General features: G+C 39.6%; 1 protein-coding gene across 5 annotated transcripts in view; it reads right to left on the reverse strand.

Annotated features, from left to right (window-relative positions):
• The window catches only part of sugct (succinyl-CoA:glutarate-CoA transferase), a 395299-nt gene that overhangs the window by 88300 nt on the left and 286850 nt on the right, over positions 1-20149 (reverse strand). For 2 of the 5 annotated variants that reach the window (XM_048529015.2, XR_007247337.2), the window contains one exon: positions 16697-16760. The exons of 2 other annotated variants lie outside the window; for them this stretch is intronic. In XM_048529015.2, coding sequence (XP_048384972.1) covers positions 16697-16760 — 64 coding nt within the window. Of the gene's footprint in view, positions 1-11655; positions 15629-16696; positions 16761-20149 lie in introns of those variants that run through there. One more of the 5 variants, XM_048529013.2, reaches the window with a different exon arrangement.

Genomic DNA, 20149 nt, shown 5'->3' on the forward strand with positions numbered 1-20149 from the left:
CAGGAATCAATTTGGCAAATTATCTCAACAGCAAGAATATCCTTCTGCAGATAAGCAGACCAAAATTGCACACTATATTCCAGATGTGGCCTTACCAATACTTTCTGTAATTGCAGCAAGACACCTTTGCTCCTGTATTTGAATTCTCTCACCATGAAGACTAACATAGTTTGCTTCTTTACTACCTGATGCACGTGTACACTTATCTTCAGCAATTGGTGCACAAGGACACCAAAATCTCATCAATATTCCCCTCCCTCAATTTACAGCCATTCAAATAATAAGGTGCCTTCCTACTTTTGTTACCAAAGCGGATAATCGTACATTTATCCACATTATATTGCATCTATCATACACATGCACACTCACTCATCCTGTCCAAATCACACTGCAGCATTTCTGCATCTTCCTCACAACTCATCCTTCTACACAGGTTTGTGTCTCTGCAAATTTTGAGATATAATTTGTAATATTTCAAGAAAAAGTAATGTGACTTTTATAGTTTCAAGAACAACAAAGTATATTTGAAATCCAGTTACTACTGTAAAATATTGAATGACGTGAGCAATTTGTGCATTTATGTCAGTGTTCTCTGAATGACTTCCTTCCCATTGATTTTAATCAGAAGTTCATACAGACCGCAATGAAATTTGTACCCCAAGATTCCTGATTATGGAACACCTTACATATTTCTCTGTACCAGGGTGCAGGCAAATGGGCAACTATGACTCTAAAGATCCCACTGGTAACTCACCTACTTCACTTCCTCCATTAACCTCCATAAGGTTATGTTACTCATTCCTACTCATCTTAAGCAACGGGGTCATTCAAACATGCTAACAAGTAGTTTATTTTCCCTTCAAAATTTATTGTTGTTGGGGCCATGAAACTGCCCAAGTACATTCAGATCAGATATTAAAAGCACATTGCATGTGAATTTTATTTTTAGGATGGGCATTTCAGTTGTATATTCACCAATGAGCTGCTGGATCAGACCACGGAGAAAATGTGCTTGCTTGATGGGCAAGGTGCCAATTCAGCAGTAATAATACGATAGAGAAATAAACTGTAGAGGACCTCCTTCTAACAATTTATTTGAATGTGAGGTACCTCAAAGAACAGGAGATGTGTATGAGATACTTACCATAATAATCATGATCGGTCCATTGCAAAGCTGAAAAATAAAACTTTCTACAATCCCAGAGGACCACAGGATGTTCTCTCATTGGACAGAGAAGGCTGGTGGTGAGCTTACTCTGAGGGTCATCACACCTCAGTGAAGGTGCAACGTTGAGAACACAGAACATCATGGTGACCAGAGCAATTTAATGGAGTCCTTAGCAAATCTCTTGCCAATTATTTTCAAATAGTCAGAATGCTCTACTTCACTTTTCAATAAGAAATAAGACATATTTACTGACATGTTGGCCCTCATGTGATTCAGAGCAGACAAACTAAGCTGATTCTGGTCGAGATGACTGGTGATCACACTTACTAACCATGTGTGGGAAAATACCACAAGGGTCTCTCAGGAAATGATCAGATCAATTCTCATAAATTTTGTGATAGTTTCAAAGATCTTTCTGTTGCATGCTTTTTACCTCCAAAACATTTTGTCTAAGATATAAATACCATTCATTGACAGATAACTTTAAAATAGGCTTTTTTAAAGTCACTCACGGGACATGGGTATCCAGCATTTAGTTGCCCTTGAGAAGATGGTATTGAGCAGCCACCTTGAAGTACTGCACAGCATGTGCTTTAGGTAGACCCACAACGCCGTAGGGAAGGAGTTCCAGAATTCTGACTCGGTGACAGTGAAGGAACAGTGTTAATTAATGGTGAGTGGCTTGGAGGGGATCTTTCAGGTGATGTTGTACCTATGTATCTGATACTTCTAGATGGAAGTAGCTATGGATTTGGAAGGTACTATCTGAGGATATTCAGCAAGTCTCTACAGTCAATTTTGAAGATGGTACCCACTGCTGCTGCTGAGCGTCGGTGGAAGGAGTGAATGTCTCCGGATGTGGTGCCATTCAAGATGGCTGCTTTGCACTGGATGGTGCCAAACTTCTTGAATGTTGCTGGAACTGCACTCATTCTGGCAAGAGGGCAGTATTTCATTACACTTCTGACTTGTGCCTTGATTTTCTCCTTTATAGGTGACCTTTGGAGTCTTTCTCCATGTGTGGTTGTAACAGAAAGTCTTAATTTACGTGTGTCTTTCACCTCCTGAAGCACTTTACAGCCTAAGAAGCAATTTTGAAATGCTGTTACTGTTGTAATGTAGGTAACGTACACGGGAGAGGCAATGGCCTAGAGGTATTATTGCTGGACTGTTAATCCAGAGACCCAGATAACGTTCTGGGGAGCTGGGTCCGAATCCCGTCATGGGGTTTGGAATTCATATTTGGAATTTGGATTCATAAAATATCTGGAATTAGAAATCTAATAACAACCATGAATCCATTGCTGATTGCCGGAAAAACCCATCTGGTTCACTGATGAACTTGAAGGAAGGAAACTACCATCCTTACCTGGTTTGGCCTACATGTGACTCCAGATCCACAGCAATGTGGTTGACTCTAAATTGCCCTCTGAAGGCAATTAAGGATGGGCAATAAATGCTGCTTTGCCAACAATGCCCTCATCCCATTAATGAATAAAGAAAAACAACCACAACAACACATTAGAATTCCACAAGCAATTATAAAATACAAGCCCAGTTAACCTATTGGGTAATGTTGCTTGAGAAATAAACAAAAATATATTTAATTCAATTTCGAATTCACCCAACTTCTTCAAAACTCTTCACATTCACCTGAAGGGGAAGAAGGCCTTTGTTTTAATATTTTTTCTAAATGATGAGATCTTAACATTTCAGCACCATATCCTAATGCGTCAATCTCGGTTTTGGGCTTGAAGTCTCTGAAGTGGGACTTAAAACAACAGACTCACAAATGTGAGTGAAACGTTAACTGACACCTAGATTGTGTTCATAAATTAAAAATAACAGGAAATGTTTTAGCAGTAATGATTTAATCAAATTTGTGTAGGCCTTCCATATAAACATATTCAATTATGTGCATAGCAGTTTGCATCAGCCTTGGATCAGTGGTAACATTCTGATCTTTGAGTCAGGAAGTTGATAGTACAAACAGGGTAAGCCATATTAGATTTAATAATCAGCCAAACTTAGTCAATAACCTAATAGTAAGACAGCGTTAATCGAACATGTTTATGAAATGATCAAATTCAATGAAGGATTTGAAAAATAGAAATATAAGCCAGTTAATGTGGGCATAATCTTATAGAGGTCTGACTGGTGTCAACTATGGTAAGATTTGTAGTAGAATAGGACAAGTCGTCTAGCAGGGCCATCTCAACATGGGGAGCATCTTATTCCATCTTTTATTCTTTTGACAAACAGTGAGGTGAGACTGATGCTAGGCAGTGGTGAGTTGCCAGTTATGGGGGATTACTGCTTGTTAAATGCCTTGTAAACAGCCCGAATCACCTCATTAATGTCCAGCTTCCAATCTTACTAAACCCGCTAAACAAGATAGATGTCAAGAAATCAAAAAATGTCAAATGTTGTTGTGGTTTTTTTTTGGAAATCGGAGGATACCTGTGTGTGACCTTTCAACTTCAGATTGCCATTTGATCCAAATGATTTCCATGCTGCTGAGACCCAAATTGCATCACAGGACATGATCCACCAGTACCAGCCACATGCAACCCTCATCCAGGAAAACTGGCATCTGCCAACCCGAATGAGCAAGAATTCCAGTGCAAGTGACTGACAAGTCATAGTCAGAGTCGTAGAGCACGGATATAGGCCATTCGGTCCAACTCGTTCATGCCGACCAGGGACCGGAGGTCCATATCCTCCAAAGACTTCTTATTCATGTACTTATCCAAATGCCTTTTAAACATTGTAACTGTACCTGCATCCACCACTTCCCCTGGAAGTTCATTCCACACACAAACCACTCTCTGTATAAAAATGTTGCCTCTCATGTCTTTTTTAAATTTTTCCCAGCAACATTTAAGTAAATCTTTTCTGAATCCTCTCCAGCTTCAAAACATCCTTCCTATAACAGGGTGGCCAGGACTGCACACAGTACTCCAGATGAGGCCTCACTAACATCCTACACAACCTCAACATGATATCCCAACTCCTGTTCCCAAAGGTCTGAGCAATGAAGGCTAGTGCGCTAAATGCCTTATTAAGCACCCTATCTACATGTGAAGCAACTTCAAAAAATCATATGCCTGAACCCCTAGGACTGTCTGTTTACGACATAACCCAAGGCCCTACCTTTAACTGAATAAGGCCTGTCTGTGTTTGTTTTACCAAAATGCAATACCTCGCATTTATCCAAATTAAACTCTATCTGCAGGTCATCAAGTTTCACCTGAAAAAAGGTAAATCTAAACATATTCATAAGTGTGAAAAGCTAAGAGCAGTGGTGGTCCAAAGACATTTAAGGGGACCATATAAATAGATCATTAAAAAAAGTACTAATCAGACTTATAATCAAAACTATTGGAATGTCGGCCTCTATACCTTGAAGATTGCAATAAAAATGGCAGGCAGTTACACAAACCATGGTGAAGGCACATCTATAGTTTTGTGTACAGTTCTGAGCACTATTCCTTTGGTTGCAATGTCAACGAAGAAATGCAATGCAGATTCAACAGAATATTACCAAAGATTCAAGGATTAAATTATAAAGGAGGGTTTATATAAGCTAGAATTGTATTCATCAAAATGTGGTAGATAAAGGATTATTTTATTAAGATTTTTAGGATTTTGAAAGAAACTCATAGTGAATGGAGAGACAGGTTTTCTGATGGTGAGGGAGTCTAGGACATGAAAACATAAGCTTAAAATCAGGATTAAGCTATTTTTTATGCAAATATTGTAGAAAGATGCAATTGCCTCCACTCAAATGCCGTAGATGCTAGCTCAATTAATGCATTCTAACCTGATAGATATTTTCCAGCTAAAGTTATTAATGGATATGCAGCCAAGGTGAGCAAACTGCGATAAGACACAGATCATTATGGAATGTTCGAACAGGCTTAAGGTGCTACATAACCTACTTTTGTTCCTATGTTCCTAAGCCTGGGTTCAGACTTTGGGCATTAAACTTGGGTTACACCTCACTGCAATATTGAGGAAAAGATGTACTGCCACAGTTGCCATCTTGTTGATGAGATGTTAAGCTAATAATACACACAACCATCAGCACATACCCAACAAAACCAATAACTGATAAAGGGGGGATATCTTGTAAAGTGATTGAACATGTATCCCTCAACTGATAGATTATCTGTTCATTTATTACATTGCTGTTTATTGATTGACTGCCGTATTTCTTACATACAACTGTAATAACTGTTGAGAGTAATCAATAATTTGAGAAGTATTTAGAGATCATATGAAGATTTTAAATGCAGTCCACAATGCAATTTTAAAATTCTTTAAGCTGATAAGCATGGCTAATGTAAGCTTTATTTTACAAATTTACAAAAACAACTCACTTATTTCAGCGTTCTCATCGGGATCAACAGAAATAGAAACAGGCAATTGTAGTATGATAGCAATGTTACTGGACTAGTCGTCCAGAGACCTGCAGTAATCCTCTGGATAAAAACAGACCATGTTAACTAACTATCCAAGTTGCATCCCAACACCTTGCTGCATTATTTGTGCATGATCTAACAGTGTTGAAATAGACAATGCTCTCCTCAGAAAAAAATCTGATCCCATTTTCCATGACCACAAGGATCTTTTAACCAGATCAATATAAACATTATAGTGTGGATTCTGCAAGGCTCTTGAAGTGGAGAATCAAGTGTAGAGATCTGTGCATTCTACTCAGCACATTCTCTCTTTCCTGGCCATTGACATTAATCACTGAAGAGATTGGGAATATTCACCAGTCTCCCTGATTGCCAAGTTTGATTTTTGGCACCGTATGCCCGAAGAGTAGAACCCTTATGACTATTTCAGTTGTTTAAAGACAATATTGTAGAAGCAATATGAATATAGGTATAAAGTTAAAAAAATCAAAACTATAGATAGTTAATAGAAGTCAGTGACACCTTTGGGGTAAAGGTGGTACTACAGTACTTAGAAAGACTTAAAAATTGCCATGTTCGTTCTGCTCAGATTTAATGTTAAAATAAACCTTACCATAGAGAGGCAGGTATCATTTTAAGATTTCAGATGGGTTAAAATCCCAAGGGATAAAATATATCCTTTACTAACAATACATGTATTTATATTAGGAGGTATTTAACTAGTAAGCTTTTTCAAAGTGGTCAACAAATTGAGAATACTAAGGACATGGCAGTTATTGCAAGTCAAAAGTCAAGATGTTTTGATGTACTCATAAGCCACAATAGAGGAGCTCAAAGGATTTATGTGTGTCCTTTGAACCTTGAGATGGCAACCCTGAAATCATGAGTATTTGTTGTTTTAATGATATGTGTTCTTTTAATTTTAGATATATTTAATGCCAGTCACGCCTTTTCCATCAGACTATCCATAATGATGTTAATTCAGCAAGATTATCATTACTCCAGCTTTACTGAGCAACTGCTTGCAAGTGATTACAGTAACAGGAAATTATACATGCAGTATACAAAATTAAACAACCATTCTTCATTTTAAAGTTTTTCAAACTCAGAATATTCTGAATCAACACATTACCCAGCTGTTGATGCCTGCATTGTAGAAACAAAATGCAGCATTCATTGTAAAGCAAAGCAACACTTTAACAAGAAAATTAAGGCAATATTGAAGACTTAATGAAAAGGGCAGTACAAAGGAAGATCTGCAAGGAAGCAACAGATATCAAAATCAACTGAGTTAGAGGCTAATGACAAATATTGAGAATGAGAGGAACACAGTGAAAGGTACAGAATGAGTCAAAAACAAAGCAAAAGAGAGCTAAATGTATCACAATGGCTAAACTGCAAATTTGAACCAGGTTTCTCGAGAAACAGACAAAATCTTGTGTTTTGAATATAATCAGTCAAATCTTAGCCTTTAGGCAAGCATTTCACTGAGTCCAATCTCTTGTATTAAATGTTGGGAGGATTTAAACTGTGCATTTTGAAGACAACAAATTGCAATATAACCACAGTAAGATTAATTATTTCATGTGGAAAATAGTAATAATATGTTAAAAAGATTCCTACACAGTATGTAATTTATCAGTAAAATCAGCCATTTCCTTTCACAGGTTTTATTTGTTGACCTGAAGCAAAGTAAACAGAAATAGAGGAGACCTATAATTTTTATACTAAGTGGGAGTAGGTATGGTACATTATTAACAGGGATAAACATGAAAGGACATTATTTCTATTTAGAAGTCTGAACTCAATTAAAGTTCCTTTGGTGGATATTAAACCAGAAATATTTTTACAGGCTTGTTAATTTAATACCGCCAGGATTACTTCAGAAAATATCTAACGTACTCAATTTCCCAGATTTTTCTGTTCATGTGGTTTGGAAGCAACGGGAGGTGCAGGGATGGTGTTTGTTTGATATGTATGTAGCTATCTATGTTAGTAGGCAAATATTATTTCAATTATGATCATTTTCTGCAATAAGTGAAGAGTTCAGAAACAACGTGCAATTCTTATAACCAACTGCACAAAAATTCTATAGGGGGTATACTTCCCAGCCAAGGAGATACTTCCTAGTCAAGGATAGGCAGATTTAGTTTGAGGGTTAGGTTAAATTCTCTGAAATCATCTTCTGAGTTTCCCTGTAGCAGCTTTCAAGACCTGTGGAAAATTTCCCTGGATCTGATGGGAAACAAATCTGGAAATTGAAACGGTAATCATCAGCATTTGTAGCCCTGAATTCCAACCTCCAAACCCGTCAGCAACTTGCTCGGGTCAGCGTTGAGTGCACCACCAGAAGAGCTTCTCCAGTGATACTGACAGCTCAGAGTTACATCAATCTGTGCAACTAAAGAGCTCCAGCTATGACCAGGTGAGAAGCTGTTGCTCTCAGCATTTCTCTCAGAAAGTACTGTCACTACTTGACAGGTGATTGTTAATCACTTGGAAGCCACTTTACCTATCTAACACTTAAATCACACCCATCCAGCTGTACTTCTGTGCTGCCAGCCTTCACCCTGGAAAGGCAGCAGCTCATTCAGCTCTACCTTGCACCTATGATGAAAGGTAAAAGCAGGAGGGACACTGCCAATTGAAGTGTGAACAACTTCAGTGCCGGCTGACTTCTCATCAGTTGCATGCCCCCTCCAAAGTACAGAAGGATGGACACCAAGATCCAGCTGGAAGTTACGACCCTGATTCTGGATCTAAAGAACAAATCAGCCATCTCAACATGCCTGAACTCCATTGCTCCTGAAACAGACTATTGTTATGCATTTTGTACCGCGCTTGCTGTATATGCGAAGGCCACAGAATGCAACGGAAAGGGGTCTTGTGGTCATGATAAGGTCACAATCATGGCAATCATTGCATTCAGTCTTCTCATTGTTAAGTCGTCAATTAAGTGAATTCAGTATGATGGCATATTTGTAAATCCGTCACCTGCCATCTGAAAGAACTGCTCCAAAGAATCATCATACTGCGTTTGAAATGTTAACACACTCTCTCTCTGCAGATGCTGTCAGACCTGCTGAGTTTCTCCAGTTCTTTCAGTTTTTAATGCACAGAAACTGAAGGCTGGTTGCTGCTGAAAGTTGAGATGGTGTGAGGAGTGATGGGATACAGAACACCTGGAGAGAGAGTGAATGGATTTAAGTCACCGCACGTAGGTGGATCTGAAAATGTACTCACTGATCGGCAGGGGAAATCAAGGATCACAGGGAAAATTCAGAAAAGTGAATGAGATGAATGATGGATCCACAATGATCTTACTGAATGGTGGAGCAGGCTCGAGGGGCCAAATTACCTACTCCTGTTCCTATTTCTTATTATCTTTTCCTGTCCTGATTAGGTCATTTTCTACATTATCCTACGTTTCCAAGACAGGGACACAATGATCCTACTCCTCAGCTCCATAGCTGCTTCTAAACATGTCGTCTTGGTGATGTAGCAGGTTTTATCCTCCCACTTTGGGGAAAATACTCCTGACTGCACTTAAAACTAATTCCAGCGGAGCTTCACTAAATTTAGCTGTTTCGCTTGCACTTTATGCAATACGTTCACAACAGCTTCTGGTTCCTCCAAATTCCATCTATATCTTACCTCTTCACACACAGGAATTGATATCATATTATATAGGTGCACATCATCATTGTACATTATGGAGCCATGTTTCAATTGTGCTGATATCACAGAACCTGAGGTTTTGACTTTACTTCTTAATCTTTGGAACTCTATACTGGTGCCAGTGATTGGTTTTAGAAACAGGTCATAAACAACTTTTTGAAAGGTTCATTTTTGGGAGCAGTTGGATACATATCAGTCTAATTGATGTCATCTATTTATGGTGCCTTAGTTACCCCTTGTGATTCTTTGTATCGGTTTCTGTACTTCTTTCATTGTTTAATCAAACTGTCACATCCAGCTATTGATACGTGGTTCTTAGTCAGTGGGGCCACACCTTTGGGGATAGATTTCAATGCTTATATACGTAGAGGAGTACAGGGGGGAACGTAGTATGACATTTACTGGAAAACAGCCAAAGCGTTTTACCTCCCACACATTCCTGAATCCTGAAGAAGCAAGGCTGACTGTTGCTAAAGGTGTGGTGCGCCTCGGCAAAATATATAACACTGACTCAGAACCACATGGTGATGCCAGTATTATGCATCTTAATCGGATACTTATAACAACTATAGTGACAAAAACAGCATGCCAGTGAGTCAACAAACAATGAAAATAAAACAGGCAACCCAGCAACTATATGCCAGTCAGTCCAACATCAAGTAGTGGAGGAACTTTTACAGGTCAATAAACTGAGGCAAAATTGACACTCAACTGAGAAAACGTCAGCTAAATTGCACTTCTCTTGATGAACCAGGTTTGAATACCTGTAGGATGCAATATTTTATGTTATATATTCTTCGTTTGTGGCCAATCAACAGAAAGTCTCACACAAGCAGTGGCATAAGAGTAAAAATATATTTAAACCGGGAGCAACATACATTTTGTTGCTGAGTGAAGCTCTTTTATTTTGCTCTCCTTGCCAGGGAATTCAATAGGTTTTACCTTCTCCAGCATGTGTCAGTGTTCTAAAATAACAAACGGATGGAAGATACATTTGTGTAGCACACTCCAACTTTTCCAAACATTAAAGGTTATAATTTAAAGATTCACAAACAGTTCATAAACAACATGACTTCTATCACAGGCTTAATACACCTTACTCAGGTTGCAATGGCATCTCAAAGCACTCTGTCACATTATTCCAGCACATCCTTCCCTAACCCAAACGCTTTTATTGCACATGTAGAGCGGGTGGCACAATCTTGTTAGTTCTGTGCAGGAAAGTAGGAAGTAACAGAGCCAGTGCCATTTGCAGGCAATTCCGCTTGAAATGTGAAGAGAGTCCCCATGAGATTCAGCTTCGTGCAGCTGCATTTCAAAGACCAATACATGCTTGAGTGTGGTTCTTTAAGGCAATTAGCAGCAATAGCATTTGTCCTCTGCGTGATGTTAGGACTGTAGAATGGGATCAGAACCATGACTTTGATGTTACCCAGAACCCAGCCACAAAGGTGTTTGGGTAGCCTGATCAGTTGAGACATTGAAACATCTAAGGATGTAGGAGGTAATGGCAGCTTCCCAGAAACCTTGTGCAAACCTGCACGATCCATTTTGGTAGAAGCCTTGAACAATCTGCCTTCTGTTCAGAGGCTCAAGCTGCTCTCAGGAAGCTTTGATGACCTTAAAAATATAGTCAGTCTCTGCTGCTGTCGAATTCAGCTGTAGCACCAAAATCAACTGCCTTATTAACCTGGTCGGTCTAATTGGTTACAAACTTGAGTTAGTAGCAAGCCCAACAGTATATGAGTGTCCAGGACTTCCTTTATGCATCAATTGGCCATGACTTGGAGATGGCACATAGATCTCCCAATGTTAAGTGGAATGAATCACACTCTAAGAAGCTGAGTATCAACATAATTTTTAAGTCTACAAGCACTGGGTCTCTACCACTTTCCAAAAGCATCAGCTCCTGCCCCAGCACACCACACAGCTCTGTCACCATCTCCATTTAGAAACACAGGGTCAAATGTTCCTGTGTGATGAGATGTTAATGAGACGGGGAATGCATTACATTGTACTGGCTATTATGGACTTGGGAGATACCTTTCCAATAACAGCATTTCATTTTGGCCCCATAGTCTGCTTGATAGTGCCCCTTCACCGACTGCAGACTGCTTCAGGGAGGTCTGCAAGTCGACTTCACAGCTCAATCGTCACTCATATCTTGTCTCATTTGACAAGATGAAACTCTTGAGACATCAAACCTCTAGTGATCCTTTGGTAAAATCTGCAAAGGATTGGAAACTTGGCTGTTTAATTACCTATTCACCATGATGCATCTGGCAATGATCCACCCTGCCACCTGAATCTGGGTAAAATTGGTCAGCCAAGTGAACAAATTGGTAAACCAGCACGATATGTGCCCATGAAATTCAATGGCCTCAGCATCAATTCCCACTGTCACAGGATCACAGTTTTAAAGCTGTTGTTCAAATAACCAAAAATGAAAAGTAGTAAATTAGTTTACACACCTAGTTATGATTTGGAATATGTGGCTTAAAGAAGTGGTTGAAGGGCATTGGGTAAATTCTTGAAAGGAAGAACACTGCAGGGATACGGGGAAATAGTAGAAGAGTGAAACTAATTAGAAAGCTCTTTCAAGGAGTTCGTGCATGCATGAATATTTTTCAGTATTGTAAGATTCTATAATTTCATTACATCACAACATAATATCACCAGGTTAATAGCACTGGGCAATGTCAGTGGATTAGCAGTATTAGTATAATTTGATTAAGAGTTTAATTTGATATCACTAGATTTAGAGCACCATTTAATACCACTGAATTAATCTCATATGATAAACAGCACTATTTGATATCTCTGAATTAACAGTACTATTTAATATTGCTTAATAGTTCACATTAACACTAGATTGACAACTGTACTAAATATCACTTGAATATTAGCACCATTTCCTATTACAATAATGGATACACAAATCATTTTAATAACACTGAATTAGCATCACCATTTACTGTATTAACGAATCCAATTATGGATTAACAATTCTTTAATATCACTGGATTAATCACTGTTTAATATTTCTAATAAACTTCACTGTATTAATAGTGCCATTTATTATTGGTGAGTAACATCAGTGATACCAGGACTATTTAATTTCACTGCATTACTAGTACTATTTCATATAACTTAATTAAAAGCACTGAATTAATAGAATTAACTAATAACATTGAATTAACAATGCCGTCTTTTATTACTGTATGCCCATCAGAGGTAGCAGTACAGCAGTTTACAGGGAAGGAGCTGCTCTCGGGGGTTTCAACATTGACTCCAAATCCCATCAAGTCCTATGGCATCAGGTCAAACATGGGCGCAGAAACCTCCTGACTACATCCGACTAAGCTGATGAATCAACACCAACTGGCAAGGGCACAAAATGTACTCTGGCTAGCTGAATCCCATGTCCATTGCTAAAAGCAAGCTCATTAGCACCACTACTGACCAAGCTGGTCAATTCGGAGAAGATGTAGCTGCAGACCAGGTCTGTGGGAGGTGGTGAGGGGACCAACACAAGAGAAAAACACACTTGCCCTCACCTTCACCAATCCAAGTGTGCATCTGTCCAAAAATTTCGGTAGGAGTGACCATAGCACTGTGCTTTATTAGGCCTATTTAGCATCAGAATTGCATTCATCCACTTCTGTAAGCTCATGCCCCAGCATATGTCCCCCTCTCTTTCATTACCAGTAAGCCAGGGAACTTAAGATAAAATAGTTTAATAAAATATGCAGGAGGGCATGCCAGTAGCAATACAAGGCATATGTAAAAATGAGGTATCAACCTAGTGAAACTTCAACTCAATTATTTGCATTAATCAGTGGAAGCAGTGTGCAATAGACAGAACTGAGTAATCCTGCAACAAATCAAATCTAAGCTCTGCCATTTTGCTGCATCCAGTCGTAAATGGTGGTAGACAATTAAACAATTAACAGGAGCAGGAAATCCACAAAAATTCCCATCCTTAATGATGGCAGAGCCCAACACACCAATGTAAAAGGCAAGGCTGGAGCATTTGTATCGTCATCTGCCCAACGTTCCAAAGGGATGATCCATCACTGCCTCCTGCAGAGGACCCAGTATCACCGGCACCAGGCTTCAGCTAATTCTGTTCATTTCACAAGATATCACAACAATTTTGAAGGTGCTGAAGGATATGTCATGACAGCATTCTGGCAATAGCATGAAAAATTTGTGCTTCTAAACTATGTGCTCCGAGACAAGCTGTTTCAGCTTTCCCAAGTGGATCTACGCGACAATGTGGAAATGTACTCAAGTATGTTTTGTCCACAAAGGGCTGGACTAATCTTACTCAGGGAATTCATAGAATCCCTAAAGTATGGAAGCTGGCCATTCAACCCATCGAGTCCAAAATGACTCTCCAAACAGTATCCCATTCATACGCACCCACTACTTTATTCCTGTTACCCCATATATCCCATGGTCAATCCACATAACTTGCAAATTTTTGGACTGAGAGAGGAAACTGCAGCGCCTCTGTGGAGAAAACCCAAGATGACATGAGGAGAACATGCAAACTCTGCACAGGCAGTTGTCTTAGAGGGTGGAATCGAACCCAGGGTCTCGGTTCAAACCCGGGATCTAGGTGCTCAGGGGAGGCAGTGCTAGCCACTGAGCTTCTGTGCTGCCTTAAGGATATGGATTTTGCATCAGTTTTCACAGTGGAAGACACCAGTAGCAGAGCAAAACTTCAAGAAGGTCAGTGGGCATATGTGAGTGTAGTATTCATCACTAAGGAGGTGGTGCTGGAGAAGCTGAATAGTCTGAAGGTGGATAAATCACCCAACCAGACGGACGACACCCCAGGGTTCTAAAGCTGAGGAGATTGTAGACGGATTGGTGGTGATCTTTCAGGAATCGTTGGAGTCAGGGAAGATCCCAAAAAATTAGAAAGTGACATGTGTAACATCCTGTTTAAGGAGGGAGGTAATAAACTATAGGCCAGCTAGCCTGAGCTTGGTCATTGGTTAAACTGTAGAATCCATCAGCAAGGACGACACTGCGCAGAACTTGGAAATATATTGTAAAATACGGCTGAATCACCACGACTTCATCAAGGGGCGGTCATGCCTGTCTTGATCATCAAGAAAGTGATGAAAGAAATCCTTGACAGAGATATTAACTGCCACTTGCTCAGCTAAAACCTGCTCACAGGGTCACTCAACTGCTGAGCTCACTACAAGGTTGGTTCAAAAATGCAAAAAAAGGTGAGCTTCAGAGATGACATGAGAGTATTAACCAACCTTGAAAAACAGAATATAACTGTGGCGTTAAAGAGGCCCAGAAAACTCGTGTCTATGATAATTAGGGGAAAACGCTTCACTGGGTGGAATCATACCTGGTAAAAAGGAAGATAGCTGTGGTTATTAGAGGTTAATCACCTCAGTCCCAGGGCATCTCTGCAGGAGTTCCTCACGGTAGTGGCCCAGACTACATCTGCTTCATCAATGACCTTCCTTCCAACCATAATGTCAGAAGTGTGGATGTCCATTGGTGATTACCCCAGGTTCAACACCACTTCTGGCTACATATACTACAGTGGCAAGAGCAGGTCATAAGCTAAGAATTCTGCAGCAATAACTCACTCCCTGTCTCCCCTATGTCCATCCACCATCTAAAAGTCAGGAGGATCGGAATAGTCATCCCATGCCTGTACCTGTGTAGGTCCAACAACACTCAAAAAAGTCAACACCATCCAGGGCAAAGCAATGTGCCTGACTGGTGCCCATTCACTACCTTCACCAGCAACATACGGTGGCAGCAGCATGTACCACCTACAAGATGCACTTCAGCAAATCACTCAGGCTCCTTCAATATTTCCTTTGAATTATCTGCAATCTCTACAACCTAGAAGAACAAGGGCAGCAAATGCAAAAGAACACCATCATCTGCAAATTCCCCTCAACTCCCCATACCATCCTATATTGGGATTAATTTGCCTTTCCATCACTGTTGCTAGATCAAATATAAAACTTTCTTTCATAATATTACTGTTGGTGCACCTACATTCCGAGGACTACAGCACATCAAGATAGCAACTCAACCACCTTTTCATGGAAAATTAGAGATCGGCAATCAATGATGGCCTGCTGCAATATCTACATCCCATAATCAAATAAAAGAACATCACTTTTTGATATAGCAAGAACTGCAGATGCTGAAGTCAGAATAATACAGTGTGGAGCTAGAAGAACACAGCAGGCCAGGCAGCAGCTGAGGAGCAGAAAAGTTGATGTTTTGGGTTGGGACCCTTCTTCAGACATCTGACATTCTATGACTTTCTTCAAATCGCTTTTTGAGAGATTCAGGCCTGAAAATTCTCAAAGACAAAAGTAATTCTAAGTTTAGAAATGATGGTGTTACTGTCGTTTTTCAAAACATCTACGACTAAATATCTTGATACCATGGAGGTATATTTTGTCCCTTTTTAAAATAAAGAAAGGTTGTAACAGAGGTGAAAAGCAGTCTGCTCCAAAGCTAATACAGTAAACAGGTTGTGGGGTCTTGTGTTGTTTTAAAGTTGGAACAAGACAAGCAGCCTGAATGGGTGGGGTCAAGCTCCCACAGAACTAATAATTTTTTTTTTAGTTTTAGCTTTCAGTGGCAGTTTCTGGGGTCTTATTGCTGCATGTGGAGGGTCTTATTCCTCTCTTTGTTACAGCTAAAGGCTGGGGTTCTCCTCCTGCTGCTAGAATTGCATGCGAGACTATCTATTTTACTGAATTTGCCTTTGCCAAGAATGTGTATACGGGATTTTATTATATTGCAACAGTTAGTCAGTAGTAATTAACGTACATATTATTTTGTTCAGCATTTTCATACAATTAAGCCAATTCTTTTCTTTTTATTTAGTCTGTATTTGAATTACACTATATGAATAAAGTATGTTTTGTATCAAGCATGGTTAGTTGGACCAATCGAATTATATCTGAAACACAATGCCTCACGCTTAGCTTTAAAATAAAAACAAAGGGTCTAGATTATTCTATTATCTTATTTTGAGTAAGTTTGGTCTGGTCCATAACACTATACAATAAACACTAACATTTTCCCTCGTCTTTTTTCCCTTGCCAGGTAGGTTGCCTGAATGAACTCACAAGTACAGCAGTTATGGAAGCTTTACTGAAAACAATAAATGCTGGAGTATATCAGTGGGTCAGACAGCAAACCAACGTTTTGAGTCTAGATAACTCTTCATTACAGTTCCAATGAAGAGTCATCTAGACTTGAAACATTAGCTTGCTCTCTCTCCATTGACGCTTTGTGACCTGTCGTGATCTCCACCATTTTCTGTTTTTAGTACAAATTCCAGCATCTGCAGTAATTTGTTCCTATAGTTGTAGAAGCTTGGTTGCACTTTTATAAATAGAAGGGACCTTTAACCTACCTGGAACAGCTATGTTTCCTACAGTTGGATGGTTCATTTCTAAGATGAGGTCATTGTGTATTACCTAAAAACGAAGAAACAATAAATTGAGGTAGAGTTACCACTATATGTCAAATTTTAAAATAAATAATGAATCCATGGCTATAATTATAAAGGAACACTTAGTTAATAAATGACCACCCTCTGTAAAATTCAGTTGTGCCAGCGGACAGGGATATAGCACCATTGCTTTAATTTCCTATTCCATGTTCTCTGTGAGCATAGCACCCCGCTGCGAACGTGGATTCTGGAAAACCTTCACAGAGACTGAACGTTTGAGGAAGGATCACCGGACCCAGAACGTTCACTCTGATTTCACTTCACAGATGCCACCAGAATGATTGAGCTTTTCCAGCAGTTTCTGCTTTTGTTTCTGATTTACAGCATCTGCAGTTCTTTCGGCTCTTATTACCACATTAGTCCATTTATGGGCTTCTCAATGAATGGTAGTGTTCAGTTGTTTTATAGTAGTGTATATTTTAAACTAATGAAGGGTATGTGGTCTCTCTCCACGAACACCATCCTATGTTATTAATGTCAATAGGCTCGTCTCCAGACTATTTGGTCAACAATATAAATGGTTCCCAGAAGCTTAAAAAAAAGCAATGTGAACCGGAATGAAGAGCTTGCTATGAATCTTAAATCTTACATTCCTACAGGAAATCAACATTTCTGTGAAAAGAACAGTGCTTCTTATAAAACAGTATCAATGAAGTAGATAAAAGATCTTAATAACAAAAAAATGAAGTTATTTTACTTCGCATTTCTCCCTCACTCTCTCCTGCTCTGACCATCTTTTAAACATATTTTTCCCATCTCTGTTACTGTAGGAGATTTGAACATTAAAACCTTAAAAACAGATTCTTATCTCAAATCAGCCTCCAAAACTCCCACTTCCGGCTTTAACTGAGATGGGAAGATGGGCAGGCATCCAACTGCTTCAAAGCAAGTTGGCATTTTAAATATGATAATGAATTTGCAAGCCTCATTGTAAATCATATTTTCAGCTGTGGTTGGCTAGGTTTCCTTAGTCTCAGAAAACAAGGCAGCTACTTCCAGGTGATGGCTTTCCTCATCCAGGAAATGAGTGTCTTTATACTTATTTTCTAGCTGCAGCTTGCTTGCTTGAAGAAGCCCTGATTGACCTGTGCCTTCCCAAAGTCTTCCAAGGCCTCCGAAGCCCAGCCATGTCCCACTTGGGGCAATACTTCACCACCATCCAGGGACTCTAATTCCCTTCCAATGTCTCCTGGCCCCTGCCTCATTCAAGTCTCCAAATTCCCAAAAGCCATCCACAATCTGCCAATTGCCCTGGGACTTGAGGAACAGCAGCTGCCCTAAGACTGGCCTTCAACTCCCCCATCCAGTTTATTTCTCTCTCCACAGATTATGCCTGACTTGCTGAACAATTCTTTCATGTTCTGTTTTTATTTTGGATTTCCAGTATCTGCTGTACTCCACTTTTCTTGCTTCAGGAAGAAGCGATTATGTGGAAAAATGCAAACTTAGGGTAACAGCTTAAATTGTTAAAGCAATGTATCTTTTTGGGTTCTTTAACACATTAATGGAAGAAGGTTTTGCAATTGCATTCTAAGCTACAATTCCAGCGTCATTCAATGCATATGTTACTATGTTCAAAATTAAATTTGAATCCCAAAAGCAGTAAGATGCCCCAACCTGTTAAAATTACAACATGGGACTGGTCTTGCCTTAGTGGAAGTGAGGTGTGATAAAGTACAGCAATCTTACAACAAAGTCATCAGGTCAAGGTTCTGCACTCTTTTTATGTCCGGTTGTGAAAGATCATTGATAATTAAATGGACACTAAATGGAGGGGGAAACTCCAAAAGTATTTCCTATCCTCAAAGATGCATTTCAGTACAAAACTGAAGGCCGAAGTATTTGCAACCATCTTCAGCCAGAAATGGTAACTGGACAATCCAATTCAACTCCATAATGAGGGCCCTAGCATCATAGATGTTAGTCTTCAGCCAACTTTCTTTTATTCATTTCTTGTATGTGGACTTTGCTGGTTGGGCCAGCATTTATTGTCCATCCCTAATTGCCCTTGAGAAGATGGTGGTGAGCTCCTTTCTTGAACTGCTGCAGTTCACTAAGGGTAGGTACACCCATAGTGCTGTTAGGTAGGGAGTTCCAGGACTCTAGCAGGCAACAATGAAGAAACAATGTCATATTTCCAAGTCAGAATGGTAATGGGCTTGAAAGGGAGCTTGCAGGTGACGGTGTTCACATGTATGTGCTGTCATTGTCCTTCCAAATGGTAGTGGTCATGGGTTTGGAAAGTGCTATCCAAGGAGTCTTGGTGAATTTCTGTAGGTTAAGATGCAGATGATATCCTCACAGATGCATTTCAGTACAAAACAGAGAGCCTAGCTGCCACAGAAGGAGGAGAATGGTTGTGGTGTCAATTGTTAGATCCTCTGTCGTTGAAGATGGTCATTGCCTGGCAGTTACACAGTGCAAATATTATTTGCTACTTGTCAGCTAATGCCTGGATTGCCCAGGTCTTGCTGAGTTTGGACATGGACTGCTTCGGTATCTGAGGAGTCATGAATGGTCTGAACATTGCGTATTCATCAGTGAGTCTCTACATTTGTAATTTTATGATGGAGGAAAGGTCTTTGATAAACTTCTGAAGATGGTTGGGCTTCGGATACCACTCCAAGGAATTCCGGCAGGGATGTCCTGAAGCTGAGATGACTGACCTTCAACAACCACAACCATTTTCCTTTGTACCAGGTTTGACGCTGAACAGTGAAGAGATTCCTCCCTCATTCCCACCAACTCTAGTTTTGATCGGATTCCTTGATGTCACACATGGTCAAATACTGCACTGACATCAAGGGCTGAGACTTTCCCCTCGCCTCTGGAATTCAGCTCTACTGACAATGTTTAAACTAATGCTGTAATGAGGTCAGAAGCTGAGTAGCCCTTACAGAATCCAAACTGAGCATCTAACAAAGTGACTAATTCAATTTCTTTTCCACACAGTATGTAGGGCAAGGACTATATCTAGACTGTATATATATCTAGTCCTTGTGGCTATTTATTTTAAATGGTTATTTGTCATTTGTTCCTTGTAATTGACACTGTGCTTAAAAGTAGCAAATTTTATCAATAATATTAAATGAAAGGTTTTTTTTTACTGAATATCTATCAACTTGTTCATCAGGCAAAAGGCCAGAGATAACTGACTTTATGCAATAATGTAAAACAGTTTGTTCATCATTATCTCAACTCCATTTTCTCTCTCTTGGTCCAGAAACTCCCTACTATGTCTGTGACACCACCCACACCCTCCACCTCCTCCAAAGCTTTCAATTTCCCGGTCCCCAACACCTCATCTTTACCATGGACATCCAGTCCCTATACACCTGAATTCCCAATGCAGAT

The sequence above is a fragment of the Stegostoma tigrinum genome, chromosome 5 (genome assembly GCF_030684315.1).
Source record: "Stegostoma tigrinum isolate sSteTig4 chromosome 5, sSteTig4.hap1, whole genome shotgun sequence".
Classification (NCBI taxonomy): domain Eukaryota; kingdom Metazoa; phylum Chordata; class Chondrichthyes; order Orectolobiformes; family Stegostomatidae; genus Stegostoma; species Stegostoma tigrinum.